The 19,654-nt window shown below is 44.0% G+C and overlaps 1 protein-coding gene across 7 annotated transcripts in view; it reads right to left on the reverse strand.

Annotated features, from left to right (window-relative positions):
* Positions 1-19,654, reverse strand: part of LOC102783814 (pleckstrin homology domain-containing family A member 5-like) — a 128,299-nt gene that overhangs the window by 37,469 nt on the left and 71,176 nt on the right. For 5 of the 7 annotated variants that reach the window (XM_087830749.1, XM_087830747.1, XM_087830748.1 and 2 more), the window contains exons 5-13: positions 17,373-17,426; positions 10,770-10,944; positions 8,614-8,718; positions 8,235-8,307; positions 7,717-7,817; positions 6,856-6,971; positions 2,857-3,954; positions 716-1,002; positions 291-529 (exon numbers count right to left, since the gene is read on the reverse strand). In XM_087830749.1, the coding sequence (XP_087686875.1) occupies positions 291-529; positions 716-1,002; positions 2,857-3,954; positions 6,856-6,971; positions 7,717-7,817; positions 8,235-8,307; positions 8,614-8,718; positions 10,770-10,944; positions 17,373-17,426 (2,248 nt within the window). The remainder of the gene's footprint in view (positions 1-290; positions 530-715; positions 1,003-2,856; positions 3,955-6,855; positions 6,972-7,716; positions 7,818-8,234; positions 8,308-8,613; positions 8,719-10,769; positions 10,945-17,372; positions 17,427-19,654) is intronic. The other 2 variants (XM_087830746.1, XM_087830750.1) reach the window with 1 other exon arrangement.

Here is a 19,654-nt window from a genome sequence, read left to right on the forward strand (position 1 = left end):
TCTGATTTTTTCCTCCTGCCTTTTAGCTTTCACAGCCTGTTTATCTCTCTGTCCGAGTCATACCGTTTGTTAATGCTCCTGCAGTGCTGCTCACACCTACCATCTCCTCAGTCCTCGTTAATGCCAAGACTGGACCGAGCAAAACGGCTTCACTCTTCATGTACTTATTACTGTTTAAACCAGCAGCCTCTGCTACAGTTCAGCAGCCAGAGCTGGATTTTGGTGCACCTTTGTTTTGTATTCAACTGCATGATGAATATTTAAGTGGATTCCTGTGCCATGACCGTTACCTTCGTAAGGTGTGTCCTGTGCCGGCGGTCAAGAGTCACGTCCCCCCTCAATATGGGCGAAGAAACCTCAGAGTGGGAGCTGCTGTGATTTTGAGCAACCTGCTGACGAGAAGGGGAGAACGTGCTGTACAGAGCCAGAGAGCCGTGAGATGGGGAGGTGGGAATGGAGTGCGCCACGGCATGCTGGGAGATGTTGCCCATGGTCTTAATGCTGGGCAGCGTGCCGTAATGACCCACACCTGGAAGCACAAACAGCACAGGAGAACGTGTCACTGTTGGCTTACCAGAACATTTAACACTAACACAACTGCAGCAGCGTATCCAGCGCAGACAGGATGCAGGGAGTCTATGGTACTAACACAGAAAAGGCATAGGTGCCATTTATACAACTGCAGAAAGAAATCGATGTTATTTGTAACGTGTACCTGCTGGCTGGGCCAGACTCTGCCTGGAGAAGGCCTGCCGCTGCTGCCACTCGTAGAGCTGCCACATCGTGTCATCCCTCATCGATTTCCTCTTCTCTGTTGTGCTAACCGCAGACGTGGAGGCTGGATGGAGGGCCCGGTCATATACCGAGCCCGCCACACTGCAGATGCTCTCAGGCCTCATCATGCTGTTGCGGGGCAGCGTGCGGTACCCCTGAGGGTAGCGGGGGACAATCTGGGTACGGTGGCTGGGCATGTTTCTCGGTAAAGTCTGGTACGATGTAACACTGGAAAATAAGAAAAAATGCATATAGCTCTTTTAGTTTGTCCCGACTGCAGGGAAGGCTGGCCTTCACTCGGTAACTTCGTGACACCTGTTACTAAAGTGCTGGATGTACAGTAACATCTGTTCATCTGGACGTTTTCAGTGGGAGAAACATCAGGGCTGGACTGGGACAAAGAATCAGCCCGGCCCACCATGGTGTTATAGGAAAAGCCATAAAGCCTTTATAATAAGCTTAAACCTCACCATCCTCCCTATTCTGGTATTCTAAACAGTACTTAGCAAAAATATAAACAACCTAATTTATAATTACATATACCTCACTAATAGGGTTGCCAACTCCCAGCAAAGAAAGAAAAGACAAAAATAGGGAACCACTCCCCCACCCTCTGCCTCAAGATGCTTAATTGACAAAAACGTTGTTAATTTCATGCACGTATAAAACAAATGCACAGAAATCTGTTATTTCTCTCCAGTAATTAAATAGATTCAACATCTTTCTTCAACAGAATTGCAGACTGCACAGATGGTGCCTTAACAAAGGAAAGAATACTATAACTTACTAGGATATATACTAGACTTAATATTTACTGAATACAATAATGATTTCTACACATTTTAATCAGATGAAAACTTTGGTTGTAAGATTCAGATAATTATTTGTTAAAAGTGAGACATTTTAAATGAGAATAAGAAAGTATTTCTTTGTGCCCCCCTCCCCCTGTTAATGCCCTACCTGCCCCCCTGGCAACACTTTGCTAGACCCGCCCCTGCACAGTTACCAGCTGTCAGCTACTTAGAAAAGGATCCTGGTGTTATTTGTCTCTCAGAAACATAACTTCAACTCATTCATGTCACCTAAAAGGTAAACCTGTTTCTCCATCACCTGTTCAGCTCTGATGATTCAGTAAGGACATCTCCTGGTTTCATCTTCATGTTTCCCTCTCACCACATATCCAAACCATCATGACCAGCAGCTTTACAGCTGTGGCTCCAACAAACATCAGCTGATACTAGAAATTAATATTAAATAAATTCTAACAACAGCTGATCAAGCTTAAACGTGCTGCTGTTGTTTAACGCGACATCCGCCGGTTTCCTGTTTCTGGCGCAGAGAAAAGCCGATCAGCTGATCATTGATCAGTTTCATGATTGAATTATCAACTTTCTAGCTGAAGTAGTGCGGCACAAACCGCCTCAACTTTAAAGTTCGACCTCCTCGGCTGTAATTGGTCCAGCCCAGAGTTGATCATGACCAACTGGCCAATCCACCACCGTTCATTTATACCGTTAAAAGAAAAGACATAAAACCCCATCGGCCCATAAAAACGAAAAATGACGAGCGGCCCACCGATGGCGAGTCCAGCCCTGAGAAACGTTTCTTCATCATCAGGTGACGTCTTCAGTCCAGCTGACGGCAGGTTTCCAACCTTATAACCAGGACGACGACTCAAACCAGCAGCACTGATGAACAATGGGCTGGGAGGTCAGTCTATGATCATTAATATGCATGACCATTGATCAACAACCACTGATCAATAACCATGAGTCCCATTCACAGAGAGTTGGGGAATGGCTGCAGTCACAGCAGATGGACCCTTAGGCCCCTCCTCCATTCAGAGATGGTCTTTCCATGTAAACGGGCTCCTCCTGATTGAATTTACAAACTACTGTGTGGTCCTTAAAAACAACTGTAAGGGAAACACTGAAGGAGGTCAGGATGGAAGAACATGCCAGCACAATATGTGAGCACACAGGTTGTCTAAACATACTCATGTTACTTGTGTAACGGTGTATTTTGAATTTTTCCTGTTCGTTACAGTTTTAAATGCACTGAATGAAAGGTTGCTTTGCTCACCTCTTTGGGGTATCGTCCAGGCCTCTCCTCTGTGGATGGACCCAGTGCTCCAGCTGCTGGATGGAGCTGGTCCTGGACAAACCCTTTTCTGGCTCCTGGACCGGAGACTTCACGGGAACCCTGCTGCCGTCCACCTCCGTGGGGCTGCAGCCGCTTTGCTGCTCCCCTGCTCCACACCCCGAGCCGCCGACCTGTGCAGGCTTCTGGGCGCTGATGTTGGCCTGGCTCTGACGAGACGCAGACACCGCGGCTGCGATGGCGGCGGCCTGGGCCGGTTGTAGCTTGATGCTGTTGATTTTCGTCAGAGCCCTGTCGGCGCTCGGCTCTCTCTGAAAGCCGTATTTATCACAAACCGCAGCACATTTCTCTGCGTCCCTCAGAGTCGCGTATTTATCCGCCTCTCGAAACGAGCTGTATCTCTTAATTTCCTTCATCGTGCTGTATTTGTCCATAACTTGTATGGTGCCGTACTTATTATCCTTCTCCCTCATGGTGCTGAACCTGTCGGTTTCCTTTAGCGACAGCTGTCTCCGGACCTCCTTCTGAGAGAGGCACTTCCTCCCATCTTTCTGCAGCGTGTGGCGATCGCCTACTTTCTGCAGCGCGTACTTCTCTCCGTCTTTGGCGAGCAGATACTTCTCCCCATCTTTGGAGGGTGCGTACTTTTCCTCAGCCGGCGTCACCGCGTGTTTCTCATCTGTTTTACGGACGCCGCACTTCTCCAGATCTCTGTGAATGGTGTACACCTTTTCATCTTTCTGCAGCGAGTATTTCTCCCCATCCTTTCTCAGCAGGTACTTTTCTCCATCCTTGTGCAGGAGATACCTATCTCCATCCTTCTGCAGCATGTAGCTCACGCCCTCTTTCTTCAGAGAGTACCTTTCCCCCTCCCTCTGCAGGGTGTAGTACTCCTGCTCCCTCTGGTCGTTGTGTTTCACATCTTTTTGCCTTTTGTCGTCGACCTGCGACAGCGAGTGTTGACACGCAGGTTCTCGATTGCGTTCGTTGTTCTGGATCTCGGGCCGTGTGAGGACTCTGTGGTTCAGCAGGTTGTTCGGCTCTTGAGATCTCCGCTGGTCCCCTTTCAACTTGTCCGTTCTGTGACAGAAGAAACAGGAAGTGGAATTCAACAAAATAAGGAAAGACATTTATTGTGACAATCCCTGTGTCAGTGAGACCGCTCCTCTCACCTTCTGTCAGTCAACCTTTGAGTCCACGATTTCTCAGAAGTTTCATATTTTTGTCAAAAACCCTCTAATGATGCAAAACTGCAGGGAGGATGCACTCAGTAGAGTTTCTGTAAGTATCCTTTATTTACAGCAGAGCCTTAATGAAGCATCGCAATGAACAAATACAGAATAATACAGAGCCTTGATGTGTCGTTTTTTCTTCTTTAAGTTACTTGAAGACGTTTCACCTTCATCCGAGAAGCTTCTTCAGTTCTAAGGTCAAATGGTGGAGAGTCCCAGATATAAACCTGGTGGGAGTTTCCCCCCACAGAGGGACAAAAGGACCCCCTGATGATCCTCTAATCACCTGAGCCAAGGTGTGAAACTGGGTGTGGGTCCCAATCAGCCAGAGTTTCAGGTGAGCTCATTGTGAAACCTGGCCCCACCCTATCATGTGATTTCCTGAGGTCAGTGGAGCGACCATCTTTGAACAGAGGCGGTGGTTTACGACACCAACTCTCTGCCATCTATAATCCAGTTTTGAGATCCTTCCCAGACGCCTTAACGCCCACTCACATCCTGGGACATCTGACCTCAGGAAATCACATGATAGGGTGGGGCCAGGTTTCACACCTTGGCTCAGGCGATTAGAGGATCATCAGGGGGTCCTTTTGTCCCTCTGTGGGGGGACACTCCCACCAGGTTTATATCTGGGACTCTCCACCATTTGACCTTAGAACTGAAGAAGCTTCTCAGATGAGAGGTGAAACGTCTTCAAGTAACTTAAAGAAGTCCAGACGCTTTTCTTTGCAAGCTCCTTTGACTACGATGACCTGGATGACTGAGAACCTTCACAGACACGTATTGGGTAGTTTACCTAATCAGTAAGAAAATTACCCAAGTGTGATGGTTCCCAGCTATAACACAGTCCCGAGTGTCACACCTGAGCAGCATACAGCGTTACTCTAAGACACTGAAGCTCAGTCAGACTGATTACTGCATCTTTGCTGCCATGTCAGTTGTATCTAATGGATCTTCTACTATTGTTTTGAACAGGAAAAACATCTCAAAGTCGATATGTGACGCTGAGTACCCAGCCACACGGTCACAGGCCAGAGCTTTTCTAGTGCCCAAGCCCAGGTAAATGAGGAGGGTTGAATTAGGAAGGACCAAATCAAAACATGTGGATCACAAAGAATGAGCTTTCCATACCGGATCGTTCAGGGCCTGGGTCAACAACGACCACCTCCAGTGTTGTTGGCTAACAGGACGCCGGTGGAAACTGTGCTACTGTGGGCCGAAGACAAAGGAAGAGGAAAGGAGGAAGGTGTGTTCATGGTACCAAGACAGGAGGAGAGGCAGGAGTGAGGAGGTGAGATTAGGGACCATAGGTCTGTGATTAGCAGACTGTGACTGGCAAAGGCAGAGAGCTGGCTGATTAGAAGGAAAGAAGGTAGGTAGATGAGTCTACAGGAGAACATGGGCATTGGAGGTTCAAGTTTTTCTACCATGGCGTAGACACAAAGACAAATAGTGTACGGCTGATCTTGACTAATGTTGTGACGGTAAAGAGTCGGACAACATCATGAGTTGTGTTTGAAGCTGGAAATTGACTGGATGATTTAAACCCCACAGCTGTCAGCTGGCAGAGATGAAGGGGTAGAGTGTCCCCTCAGTGGACATGTAGCTGAAGGGAACAGGTGATGTTAGGCAAGTTTGCTGCTAAAGACAGAAATACAGAAGGACACAATAGTAGGTTTTAGCATGGAAAGAAGAGGAAGAGAGGAAGGTGCAGATGGACTACATCATATACACGAGGTGCAAGAGAGAGAAGACTGGAAGCTAGCAGCAGGGAGAACGTAGCCAGGCAGCTTCAGGTGAAAGCCGTGGTGGAAGTAGACTGTTGGACAGAGTTCAGGAAGACGTTGAGACAGGCACTGGGGGAAAAGTTACCAGATGACTGGCATCGTTGTAGTGCTAAACTAGCAAGAAGTTGTTCAGTGTATCCTCTGGACCGAGAACAGAAGAAAAGTGTCACGATCTATACCAGATATACCAGTGACTAAAGATGAGGCTTCTGTGCGCTCTGGAGTTTTCATGATGTGCAACAATGTCTGAAAACACAAAGACCAACTCCACTGGCTCCAATGCGTTTGTGGGACATGTGTGCCCTGTTCCTGCCCTTTCCTGTGCTACTCCATGTTCTGCTCTGCAGCATCAAAATACCAGTCATTTGTTGTGATTCGATGTAAAAGTTAAATCGGGGAAGAACTACAGGATAGAACAACGTTTCGGCATGTATACATGGTCAAGCAAACCACCTGCACCAACTGATTCTGATAAGTCCTGGTATTCCTAATGCTTTCCTGTTCTTAGAGGGACTATCACAGCCACATTACCAACATGATACACGCTTTTTTCAGCACAAACAGCTTTGAATTGCATGTTGCAAATCATGCCTGCATGACTCATTTAAGTACTCCTTTTGTTCTAACTTCATGCGCGCGTCTCTGACTTTCTGCAGCTGAATCTGGACAGTCGTGCTTAAATGCTAAAAGGAAGTTTAGTGGTGTCAGAAACAATAAATTGGGCTCAAATGTTGTTGCTTCATGCTAGTTAAGGATAAAACTCTTGATTCGATCCTTTCAGAGGCTGTGATGTCTGTGAAGCTTCATCCAGGTCATCCAAGCTCCTTAGAGGCCATAAAACACACCATAAATGAAGCCCTGCGATGTGTGGGATATAAAACTGTGTCACTGCACAGTAGGTGTGTACCTCACATCTGCACACCATCTTATCTGTCTGACATATGCCTGTGGGTAGCACCAACCTCCTGACTGGTTCAGTGTGGACGAGAGCAGCGTCTGTCATGACCTTCATCCAGGACTCCATCTCTTTGGCTGTGTCAGTGCAGAAGTAATACGTCCGCATGTTGGGGTGCGTGGCCTGAAGACAGAGGGAGAGCCATAATAAGATAAGACAGAAGTGCGAGAACCAAATCTGGATTTTATCACAAGTATCACACTGAACTGCCCAACACAAAACTTTCTATGTGTACAAGTATACACACATCTATGTGTTAGCATTTTTAACCATGAAATTCAGACACAGCCTCTCAACTAAAACTAACAGTAAAATGTTTGATATCTGGTCTGGTCAAGTGTGTGCACGAGGCAGGACACGGGATCTGTTGGGGTGTTTCTACAAATGGACGCCTCTTTCAGTCTCAAACCTCTGATCAAAGCTTTGGGGGTCAGTACATCAACCTCGTCAAGGTGAAACTTTGAGACTTTCTACCTTTTTTACATCCATAACTTGCACACTGTGAACCCTGTGAATACCCTACCCCACCCCGTCCAGTCACAGCAGATGGCCCCGCCCCTCCCTGAGCCTGGTTCTGCCGGAGGTTTCTTCCTGTTAAAAGGGAGTTTTTTCTTCCCACTGTCACCAAAGTGCTGCTCATAGGGGGTCATATGATTGTTGGGTTTTCTCTCTATTATTGCAGGGTCGACCTTACAGTATAAAGCACTGTGAGGTGACTGTTGTTGTGATTTGGTGTAGAAATAAAACTGGATTGAATTGCTGTCACATGAAAATAAAAATCAATAAAAACGAAAAGTTAGTTACAAAGTAGCGTGGATTGTTGCCATCAATAATAATAACATGACAAACCTTTAAAACTAGTGTTTACCTTAAAGGCATATTTCCTGCTGATGTGGTCATCCACCGACAACATCGATATGTGAAAACTGGGCAGCAGGATGCTTCCTAGGATGCTGTCCTCTTTTTCATCTGCAGCAACGAAAGAGAAAAGTCTGAAACATATTTATGGCAGCAATCTGATTCAATAAGGTTTCAGACGAGTACGAGTTGAAGTTGCTGGCCATGACAACGTTTTTACCACCATAGACAGATTCTTTGAAATGAAAGAGCTAAATAAAGGTGTACTCACGCTTGTAATCAATATTGAAAGGACAGTTTTCATCACAGAGACTGAAAACTATTATGATGCCGTGTGAGGGATAACAAGTGTGTAAAACCTTTGCTGTATATTTATTACGACATCAGGCAAATATACTACGCAGAAATAAAGGCCTCGTATGTAAACAGTGAATATCTTCCACATCTGGATATTTGTGTGAAAGGTAAACACGGCTGACAAGCCTTGAACTTTTCTTAAAGTGCCAACATGTGTTTGTGTGTCCTCACCACGGTAGTAGAAGAGGCACATGTCAGACAGAACGAACCACCTCTTCTTCCACAGCTTCATGCCTGTACTGTCCTGAAAGGGTCAAAGGTCATCAGTGAGTAAAATGTAACAATTATAGAGAACGTTATTATTTTCAAACACACATGTTTAGTAATGGTCACAGCAACGATTCTCCTTGATACGTACAGACCCATACACGATTAAATTTTTATTACATTAGGTAAACTAAGCTGGTCCACTGACTGGTGAAACAGTCAACACAATCAATATTTTGACTGGAAATCACTCAGAGACAAAAGTCATCTATATGGTGGCAGTCTGGACACCAGATCCAGAATTCCACAAATTCAACGACTAACCCCAACCCTTCCTCATTACCTGTTTGTAAAGCCAGCTGCTCCTCACCACTGGGGCATTCGGGTTCCTCTTGATTGAATTGGACCTCTTGCCAAAGTTGTGGACTTTTCTGGAAGATCTAGAAGGCTGTTTGAAGACGTTGATAGATGATGAATGAGGAGAATTTGGATGCATAACAACAGCTTCATAGAGAAAACATTAGATACATTTAAATGCACACCTGCAGACCTGCAGACCTGTAAACAGAATAAAACTACGAGCTGGTCACAGTGAAAATTACCTTCTTGAAAAAGACTAAACTTACAGTTCAGTATTAAACTATAAACGAACTACATACAAAGTGTGTTTGAAATGTCTCACAGGCCTGAACGTGCTCTGGAAGCCGTTTGTAATTCTTACCTTGTTTTAACAGCAGCTCACCACAAACAAGCACAAACAGACATGTTGGACTTTTAACTGTATTTCCAGAAGTTTTACAGCTTTTCCTAAAATCCTCTTTTATGGTTCACACAGCAGAGTGATCAGGAATAAACAATTAAATGACAGAAAAGTGTCTCACATGTCTCTGACTGGCTACAGGTTTGGTTTGTGTTTTTCTCTCTCTCCTCCCCACTGTTACCTGCCTGCCTGGGCGGAGCTTGTTACTGGGCTCTCACCTGTGGCCCCCTCACCTGGGCTGATTGCCACCACCTGCTGCTGATCTGTAGTGCTGCTGCTATTTAAGGCTTAAACTAACCATCGTCTCTGTATAGATTCCCGGACCTGTTTGTGGACACATTCCTGTGCAGTGATGGCCAAATGAAGCTTTCTGAAGCTTGTGTTGAAAAACGGTTCATTACTCAAGCTTTACAACAGTCCTCTCTGGTGACATCTGGTGGCCAAAAATATGAAGAGCAGCTTGAATCCACAAAATAAAACCAACTGACTGCCCACTCTACAGAGCGGTGTCCTGTCTGATATCGGGCTGTTGTGTTGCTTTGAACGTGTATTTTTTGGTGGTTAAAAAAATGTGTTTTATTTGTTTAATAAATAGTTTTGAGTAAACTCTCCTTGTTCAAACATGCACCATGGTGTGGTCTTTCTTTGATTGTGACTTCTTGATGTTGGTAAATACAATAATTGAAAAATACCACATTACATATAATATACATAAAATAATGTACAACACATTATGGAGTATGCTCTGAGGTCTTGCCTCCATGCACTTATGCAGTTAACCGCTAGACGGGTGTATTTATAAATAATATTATATTAGGGAAATATTCCCAAACATATTTAAAATCGTGATTCCCTTAAAATCTAACTCAAATGGAGGGGTTATGATGGGATGGTCCACTTCCACTTGTAGGCTGCAGAAGTTGGGATCTGCAAGCATATAGGAACATGAAGGACAACAGGATCTCCTGGAGAGGGCATCTGTTCTTGGTGGTTTTGGGCAAGCTGGTCGTTTGGCTGCCTTAGCCTGGTCAACCAGTGGAGGCCGCTATTGTCAGTCGAACAGTGAATTTATTACTTCTGGTAATGCTGTCAGCTCTCAGCTGGCTTTTCAGTAGTTGTTTTTCACTAGATGACGGCTGCCTGCTCCCCCAGGAGTTTAAGGACTCAAAGTGTCAGTTATGTACTCGTTCTGATAGCATCTCCTAAAAATAAACACTCCTAGTAGAAACTATCACAACTGCAAAATAAGACATTTTTTCGATGTTTGTGCAATTCGAGGTAAATTGTGAGTAATTTAAATACACTTACAAAGACATATGTGTGATGGCTCAGGGTTAGAACATGTCAGACGTGCATTTTGTAGTCTAACTACATCGTGGTTTCAACATGGTGGACACAATGTGTCCCAGTGCTCCACTCGTCGTCTTCTTCTTTGTGTTTATGAATTAAAATGTTGTTAAAATCAAAGAAATGAGGCGTTTTTATTTAGACTTTCACACATTATTCTTTCTGTTACTCACTACAGAACACAGGTAATGACTCAGAGTGGAGATAAAGTCACTTATTGCATCACAAAAGCAGAAAAAAGACGAGTTACAGCTAAAAGTTTCTGTTTTCTTCATCGACAGCACAGGTGACCTCCATAGAAATGATTGAATTCACAGCACAAAGAGCTTTTCTGCCTCTGCTGATGAGTCAGTGTGGCTCACTCTTGTTATGAGGTTCAGGTAAAGACTAACCCGTGTAGATGAGGTGGAAGTGGTAATGGCAGTAGTGACTGTGGTGGCTGGGCTGCCAGTGAAGGTGCTGTAATCGGAGCCACCTGTGTAGTTTGACGCTTCGCTCATGGTACTCATAGGACGCTCCTTCTTGTCACTGCTGCTTCCCTGCTCCGACGAAGACTTGGGAGCCGATCTGCCACAAGGAAACACAGAGACACAGACGTTCAGACATTTCACTTTAGAAGAATGTACAATATAGTGTCGTGACCCCTACATACACGTACTATATTTTCAATTCAATTTTATTTATACAGCGCCAAACGACAACAGTCGTCTCAAGGCGCTATGAAACCGCTGTGACCACTGTTGCAGGTACGGAGCCTTTGAACTATGGTTACAAAGTATCTGCTGACCAGGTCTCCTCCCACATCTGGGTACAGGAGAGGTCCCAGAAGAGGTATTAAGCCAGATTTTAGACATGCAAACCTACTTAAAGTAGGCCAAGTTATTGCAGAAGCAGCTATTTTAACAAGTTTGCTCCATTCCTAAATTTTATTTCAGCCCAGTTATCCTGACTTTTTTATTGTTAATCTCTAGTTTTGTTCCTTGGAGTGGAGAAAGTATCTTCTTTATCACAACTGTCGACGTCCCATTTCTCAAACAAAGCTAGTTTTTGGCAGGTAGATGAAAAGGAGACAAAACATTCAAAGGTATTTTTGTGCTTGTGAAACATAAACAAACTACACAAAACAGCAGACACACAGAGAGAGGAGGCAAAGGGAAAGGAAATAAGAAATGTAGAGTTAATGACATGCAGAGGATAGTGAAAAAGGACAAATATAGAATCAGTGATTCACACGGACACAACTCCTTATCTAACACTATAAACATCTGAGCCACATAAGAACGGTTGATGACCTTTCCCAGCTAGAAACCACGTTTACTGCCGATTACGGACAGTTAGGTTTTATTCAAATGAAGTGTGAAGTACTGAGAATACTAGAAGGAATTGTTAGTTAGTTTTGTTAGTTTAATAGATTCTTAGGTGCAAGTCGTCTTTTCAAGCTGATGACAGAAACGTTGCCCGTCAGAAACAATCAGTCTCCACAGGTTGAGGCCAGCCAATCAACTAACTGCACATTTCACGAGCAGATCCCATCTTCACTCTTAATAACACGCTGACTTTGTTGGCACAACTAAACAGAGGAGGACGAAGGAAAGGACGCATGGCTTGAATGAACACGAGGAGAGGGAAAACGAGGGTGATGGAAGCAGAGATGAAGAAAACTGGAGTGTGTGCGTGGGCGTGTTAAACTCACCTGTTATTTGCCTCCACATCCACCCAATTTAAACTTAGCCTGTCAAAGTGAACCAGCTCAAAGTTTTTTGCTGCAGAACGGTGGAGACAGTTACTGAGAGGACAAGAAAGCTCGAGGGCTCTGAGTGCCACGGTCAACAGAGCATAATAATAATAATAATCATAATAATGGATTGCATTTATAAAGTGCTTTACAACTCCACTATTCATTCACACACTGGTGGAGGCAGCTACAGGTGTAGCCACAGCTGCCCTGGGACAGACTGACAGAAGCGAGGCTGCCATATCGCACCATCGGCCCCTCTGACCATCACCTGTAGGCGGCAGGTGAATTGTCTTGCCCAAGGACACAACGACCAGGACAGAGAGGCCGGGGATCGAACCGGCAACCTTCTGATTACAAGACGAACTCCCAACTCTTGAGCCACGATCGAAGCAAAGCACATCAACAAAACTCTGTTTGCACACATAAGAACAAAGGAAGTCTCCGTGATTCCAGTTTCAGTGTCTTCTTGGTCTTCTTGCAGATCTGCGTTACTGTTGATGCCACACACCACACAGTTTCTAATGGTCCTGCTCAGTGAGTAGTGCTGGAACACTGCCAGACCTTAAATGATGCTTAAAAGTCTCTGAAGACAAAACTTTAGGGGTTTAAGCTCTATCCCTCGACACACAACACATCCTTTATCTCTCCTGAAAGCAACATTTACTGTCTCATACAAGTCTAGCTAATCTTTTTAACTGTTTATATCACCTCCTTATCTATTCTTAATAGAAATACTGCTCATCAGTTACAGTTTGTATCAGTTACCATGCAAGTGCTGTACTTTTGATGCATGCTCAATCATGCAGGTAAGGAAGGGGAGAAACGTTTCGTCATCAGGTGACGTCTTCAGTCTCAGCTGACTGCAGGTTTCAACCTTATAAACAGGACATTTGCACAATGACTGAAACCAGCAGCACTGAATGAACAGTGGGCTGTGAGGTCAGTTTATGATCATTAATATGCAAACTGTCATGACTGTTGATTAATGGCCATGAGTCCCATTCTCAGAGATTTTGGGAATGACTGAACTCAGAGCTGTAAGATGGTGAGGATGTGGACATGTGGGTGAAAATGTTGTGTACTCACTCAAGCAGAGAAAAACATCCCTGCAAAAGGGTTGAGCTTTGCAGTGACGCCGAGACAAATCCTGCAAGTGTAAGCGATCACAGCCACAGCAACAGCAACTCGAAACAACAACATTGCAGATGTGGAAGCAGAGCAGCTACAGACGAAGGTTTCAGCCTGTCTCAGCAATGCAAAGCCCCCAGCATCCAACATCAGCTTGGAGTAATGACAACAACACATCATCCTTCTAGCAGACGAGGGCAGGTGCACAGTTTTAACCAGAAATACCATCATGAGAATACTTCTGAGCCCCTGAAACGAGACCCAGGAAGTGGCTACAGGAAGTGGCTGATAGACTGAAGCAGTTAGAACAAGACCAGGCTGTTGACCGGACTATACCACAGGCTGTACCCAGGGGAAGCTGTACCAAGTCTGTATGGTTTACTGAAAATACATAAACAGGGAGCACCTTTAAGACCGATCGTCTGCATGATCAACTGTCACCTGTAACATCTCCAAGTTTCTGGCTTCGATCCTCAACCCTGCAGCTGTGAACACCACATCCAGAACACAACAGATTACAGGATGACCCCAACCTCAGCAGCAAGACCACTCTCAGCATCGACCAAGTGTGTTTGAACTGTGTCTTCATTCCATCTACTTCACATACAAGGGTCAGTGCTACAGGCAGAAACATGGGTGTGCGATGGGCTCCCAGTTTCACCCATCGTGGCCAATTTGTACATGGAAGTAAAGAGGGCTTTGCTAAACACCCTGGAACACCACCAAGCCATTGGTTCAGGTCTGTGGATGACACCTGGGTGAAAATCAAATCTCAGGACGTTCCACATTTCATTAACTCGATGGAGCGACACATCAAATTCACCAGGGAGGATATGAAACGTGGCAGGTTAGCCTTCTTAGACTGTGACTTCAGCGTTTCCCCGACTGTGAATGGTACTCGTGGTCATTTATCAATCGTCATGACAGTTTGCAAATTACTGATCATGAAAGTGACCTCACAGCCCATCAGTGCTGCCATTTCAGTCATTATGAAAGTTGGGGAAACCTGCAGTCAGCTGTATGATGTTCAAAGTTACCCCAGCTTGAGCTGGTTTGAGTCAGATCCACACGTGATAGCTGCTTTGGTTTGTGGCTCAGAAACTCATCAGGAGTTATTTTTGCACTGCGACACAGCTCAGTGATTTGTGACTAGACTGTTGTGATGTTTCAAAATCATATCAGTGTTTTGATTGGATAACTTCAGGAGAACCAAGGAAAACATTTTGCTTGCTTTTTGGCAAATACTATATTTACATTTACATACATTATAAATTTCTTTTACACAGGAATATTATGATGTATAGCAAATTATTGTAATTATTGTTAGAATGTGATTTCATCTATAAAGAGTTGCTGAAATGAGCATGTGTTCATCAGCTCAGTGAGGGATCACTGTGCTCTAAGCACGCCACTGCAACACTTTGTTGATATGTTGAGATTTATAAGCAACGGCCTAACTTTTAATAAAAAGACCAGCAAATTAGGTGTCTGGAATCAATTACTAATGCATTTCTGTTGGAAAAAGGAAAAACAATGCAATTAAGTCTGTTATGGGCTCTTCTCATAATGATGGAATTGAACTGATATGATTGAGGCAACAGTTCAAACCTGAACAGAACTTAAAACAGAAGCAACAGTAATGAAACCCTACAGGGTGCAAGTGTCAGCCAAGTCATTATGAAACCATTAAAAAGTTTCCCAGGCCTCCAACTACGAGGTGTCTCAGCAGTCGACACAATCAACCCATCTGTGCACAGCTGGAGACCAACTTTACACAGTCAAGTACTCTTTGTAGCAAAGGCAGGGCTGTGACATTACTGCCTGAGTATAATATCAAACTGCTTGGTGGAAGCTCACAAGAAGCTCATCTGGGGGCCGGTTATACTCCAAACTTGACTAGCACTCAGAGGTTTAGGCAAAGACGTGATACATGAACGAGCCAACACAGGGTGAATTTGCAGGAATGTGAAGGAGGATGAAGCTCCTTAATCTGAAGCTTTTATAACGTGGTAGTTACCAAACAAACAACAGACAATGTTGTGGCTGATCAGTAGAAAACTGCACCACGTATAACAGGCAGGTAACAGGAGCAGGTTCACTGTATCACAAACTGAGTTTCCTTCAGCAACAAGAGCGTGCGTTTCCACAGACTCACAATCCACACAATCACTGAGTTTTACAATTATTAAATATTATACAGCATTATTTCAAAGCTGTAGGAGACACAAACCATAACAAATATGAATCGTGTGTTAGCACAACGTTAACATCTGCATGAGGCAGAAACAGGAGAAAAGATTTCTCAGAGGATGTAAAGAAAGCTGGAGAGAAAAACAAAGCCAGACATGCATCGGTGTGCGTTACTCTTCAGGCTTCCTGAGAGCCGTGCAAAGAGCCAGTCAACATACATGTAAAGACATTACTTTGTCAGCATAGTTGACTTTAACCAGTTAGATTGCCCTAAATTTAAAGACCAAAGGAGAACAATTAACTGCTGTGTTGTTGGGAAGAAGGTCGCACAGCTTTGTGCGTTCTCATTGGCTGCTTTGACAACCTGTTATCTTCTGCTGCACGTCTGCTGACTCTGGTTTTAACGCGACCCGTCCTGCTCCAGTTTGCCCGGCAATTTGTTTGTATGAAGAATTTTTTAAAGGCTCTTATGGGCACGTTTGACAAATCCTCATCTTTTTAATCTTTAAACTCTTTTTTTCTTGTAAATCCAAAACTTTATGTTGTTTCTTTGTTAGGACGAAGGTACGAATGTCTGAGAGTCAGAGCTACAGCCAGTTACCCAGCACAGAAGTGTGGCACACTGTGCAAAGATGAAGTGACTTATAATAACTACACAGCATTAAGCATTAGTCAATGTTAGTACATAATTTATAAACATGAATATAAATGCTTTAGTCTTGATTATAAGCCCACATATAACATGTTTAATGACAAAATTGTTAGTCTGTCATTATAATTTTTAAATGTATTTATATAAATATTATCTAAATATTATATCAAAATCTTTTTTTAATATTTTATATTTTTATGTAATTTGTAACAATTTCTAAAAGTTTTCCATCAAGTAAAAGTTATTAGGACCTGTTAACATTTAAAAAGTCAAAGTAAATGATGAACACTGTATTTAAATACAGATTATGAAATGAGATACTTAAAAATGTGTTAATGCTTATTTCTCACAAAGTTACAAAGCTTTGACCAATGAAAGGTCTGCAGCTTGAAAACAGAGATACGTAACCTACAAATACTTACAAGATTTATGATGTGCAGATTGTAATAAAGGATGCAACATAAGACAGTTATGCAGGAGGAGCTGCTCGTAGCAGCCGGAGCCACGGGGTGACTGGTTTGTGACTGGGACTAATCCTCGTTTCTTTTACCTGCCATGATCCCACCACAGGCCTCCACCACTTCCTGCGGGGGGGCATTTTCTTTATTTAAACTCAATATTTGAATTCAGAGTCTAGTGTTTTTTGATTTTCTTCTTTGGTGTTTAGTTGACTAACAAACTGGATTGTACTGGTTGTGTTGAGTCATACTGGTCTGATTATATATAAGCCCTTGTTGGTTTGTCGAGTCCACATTTTGTTTGAGTTCAGTCCTGAGTGCTCGACGTTTATCCTTTTTGTAAACATCACTCTTTGGGTTAAATAAAGGAAAACCCTCGTTTAATATTTATGGGACTCCTCCTGCTTTTCACCTCGGTCCATCACACAAACCACGAAATAACCCATGAAGAAGGTTCTCCCGAACAACAGTGCTTCACAAAGAATCCATCATGTTAAGAGTTTAGGATGTATTTAGTTACAGTTTAGTCAGCTAGCGTTAGCGTTAATGTTAACACTAACAAACATAAGCTAGCATCAAAGTAAAGAAATTCAGTTTATTACAACAAAAATGACACATTAACTATTGAATTTTGCTCCTGTGAAATAAAGTTATTTGCTGGTGATTTAGACGCACAGTTCACTGTACAGCAGGAACGTGCTGAGCAGAGCCTGAGCTGTTATTGAGCGTTTAAACGTGCTCTGAAGTAGCAGCAAAAGGTTTTAAAGCAACAAGGCTGGAAGAGAAGCTGAAGCCAAAGCAGCTCGTCACTGACATGAGGGCTCATTACCTGGTGACAGCCTCTACAGGTTTCTCAGGGTGGACAAACTTTCCACAATTCACACTACAAACAGAACAGGAAGGGAGACAGAATCACGTTAAAGCAGTAACTCAACAATGAAACCCAATTATGCAATATTTAATAGTTAAATAAACAAACAAATAAAAGATGTTTGTTCTCCTTTGATCAGTCCCACAATCACTCAGAGCCTCCTGTTAGCCCCACACACCCTGATTCTTTCATCAAGTCTTTATATCGTCTGTGAATAGTTACGGACAGACAGAGGAACTAAAGACAAATGTGTCAAACAGGGTCGGAGCTTAAAACTCATCTAAACTCGTCAGGATGATGAAAATGTGAAACTATTAACATCAGAGAAAGATGTGAGCTGAACGTGACAGGACGGGTGAAAACTGCAGAGGCGTGTGGTTCATCCTAATGAGAACGATTATGTTGCCATAGATTAGCATCAGTAATGAAAAAAGGGAGGAGCCTCTCTGATGAGGGGCACAGATGGAGGCGGGGCAGAGGAAGTGACCTTCGTAACAGACAGAAAGAGAGAAAGATCAACCCTGATGACCATGCTTGGAGGCGCGCTGCACACCGTGTGGTATGAAGCCTCTCGCTACCAGGTGTCCTGACTGCCACATATATCACTCTGGAGCATCTTTTGTTGGAGGGATGACCCAGCAGCTGCTTTCTCTGAGTCGTGGTTGAATGATCTGGACTAACTGCTGCAGGTGCCCTGACTGCACCTGAAACCACAGCATGCAGGAGACGGACAGACCAGGTGTATTATTGGGCCACGAATTCCTGTTTCCAAGGAGATGGAGCGGACGTGCAGCAGCATCGAAGACCAGCGATGGAGGACAAGGTCGGGGAAATGCCACCACCCAGGGACTCTGCTAAGACCCCTGCAGCAACGAGCTGGGGGACGTGGCTCTGAGTCTGAGCTCAGGCTTGATGTCTCGATTTTGTGTCTGGAGACGTGATTCAACTTTGACCTTTCATAGGGATGGCAACGTTTAAACTCCGTTTTAAAATCAAGTATGTGGGGAAAAGAATGACGGGGTCTGGCTGCACATCACATGACTTTACTTAAGAAACGTTATTGGATGTCAGTGAGAGAAGAGGCGGGTGGAGCCTAAGCACTTGGCAGAGACATTATTGGTCAACACGTTCTCTCTCCCAAAGCGTAACATTTATGCTAGATGACAAATCGTCAATATATTACGCTCGGGGCACCCAACACGCCCTAGATTACGAGAAAAATTAGGAAACATGAGAATCGTTTGGAATGGATCTACACGTTTACAGCTTCTGGCAGCTTTTCCCAACTGTGAGCAGATCTATAGTCCTGCTGTATTCCCGAGGGATCGGATTTTCAAGGAATCCTGCCCTTCTTGTTAGATTATTTTCCTCAGCACGGGACACAGATGAAGGTGACGGTGGCCATGGCGTGCTCAGTCTCTACTCCAACCTCTCTCCTCCCCAAGATGAGATCAAAGTCAGAGTAGGTTAATTAGTTGTTTGGTGACTGTTATTATCATTTGAGTACTAACCCATTTTAGAGTAAATAGCTCTTATAGTTCAACCCTTTACATTTAACAGAGCCCTGAGGCCCCTAAAATTAACCCTGGTATAACAAGTGCACCAATCTAGAGGGCTGTCATGAATAGGGATGGGTACCGGTATCCGGTGCTATGATGGCATCGGTTCTGACATAAACGGTAGTAACCAGACCAAAAAGCAGCGCACATTTCGGTGCTTTTTTTTCCTGAGTTGTGATACACTTTAGATTCTAGCCAATCATTTTACGTTTCCGAGGATAGTAGGCGGGTCCAGGTACGTACGTTCTTTTAGAGCAGAGCTACAGATTAAAAATGCCCAAGGCGAAGCGGTCAAAGTCTGGCTGTACTTCACAGCAAAAGATGCAAACTCAGCCCTGGCCAAAAAGGCTAAAATGACCAAAGAAAAAGTGGGAAACAGTTAAACATGAGAGGTTTTTGGACCAATTTTGTGTTTTTTCCATTGTTTAAGCACTGCTTCCAGCCAAGAGTGATACCATATATGCCCCATAGCTGCAGAAAAGGCTAACATTGTTATCTTTTTACAAAAAAACAGCTGAACATGAGAGGTTTTTGGACCAATTTTGTGTTTTCCATTCTTTAAGCATCGTTTAAGCACCGGCACCGTTTCAAAAGTACCAGTTTGGCACCGGTATCGGATAAAACCTAAAGGATACCCATCCCTAGTCATGAATGTGGCTTATAGAGGCTGGGCCTGCAAAG

The sequence above is a fragment of the Neolamprologus brichardi genome, chromosome 17 (genome assembly GCF_056152115.1).
Source record: "Neolamprologus brichardi isolate AB-2024 chromosome 17, ASM5615211v1, whole genome shotgun sequence".
NCBI lineage: Eukaryota > Metazoa > Chordata > Actinopteri > Cichliformes > Cichlidae > Neolamprologus > Neolamprologus brichardi.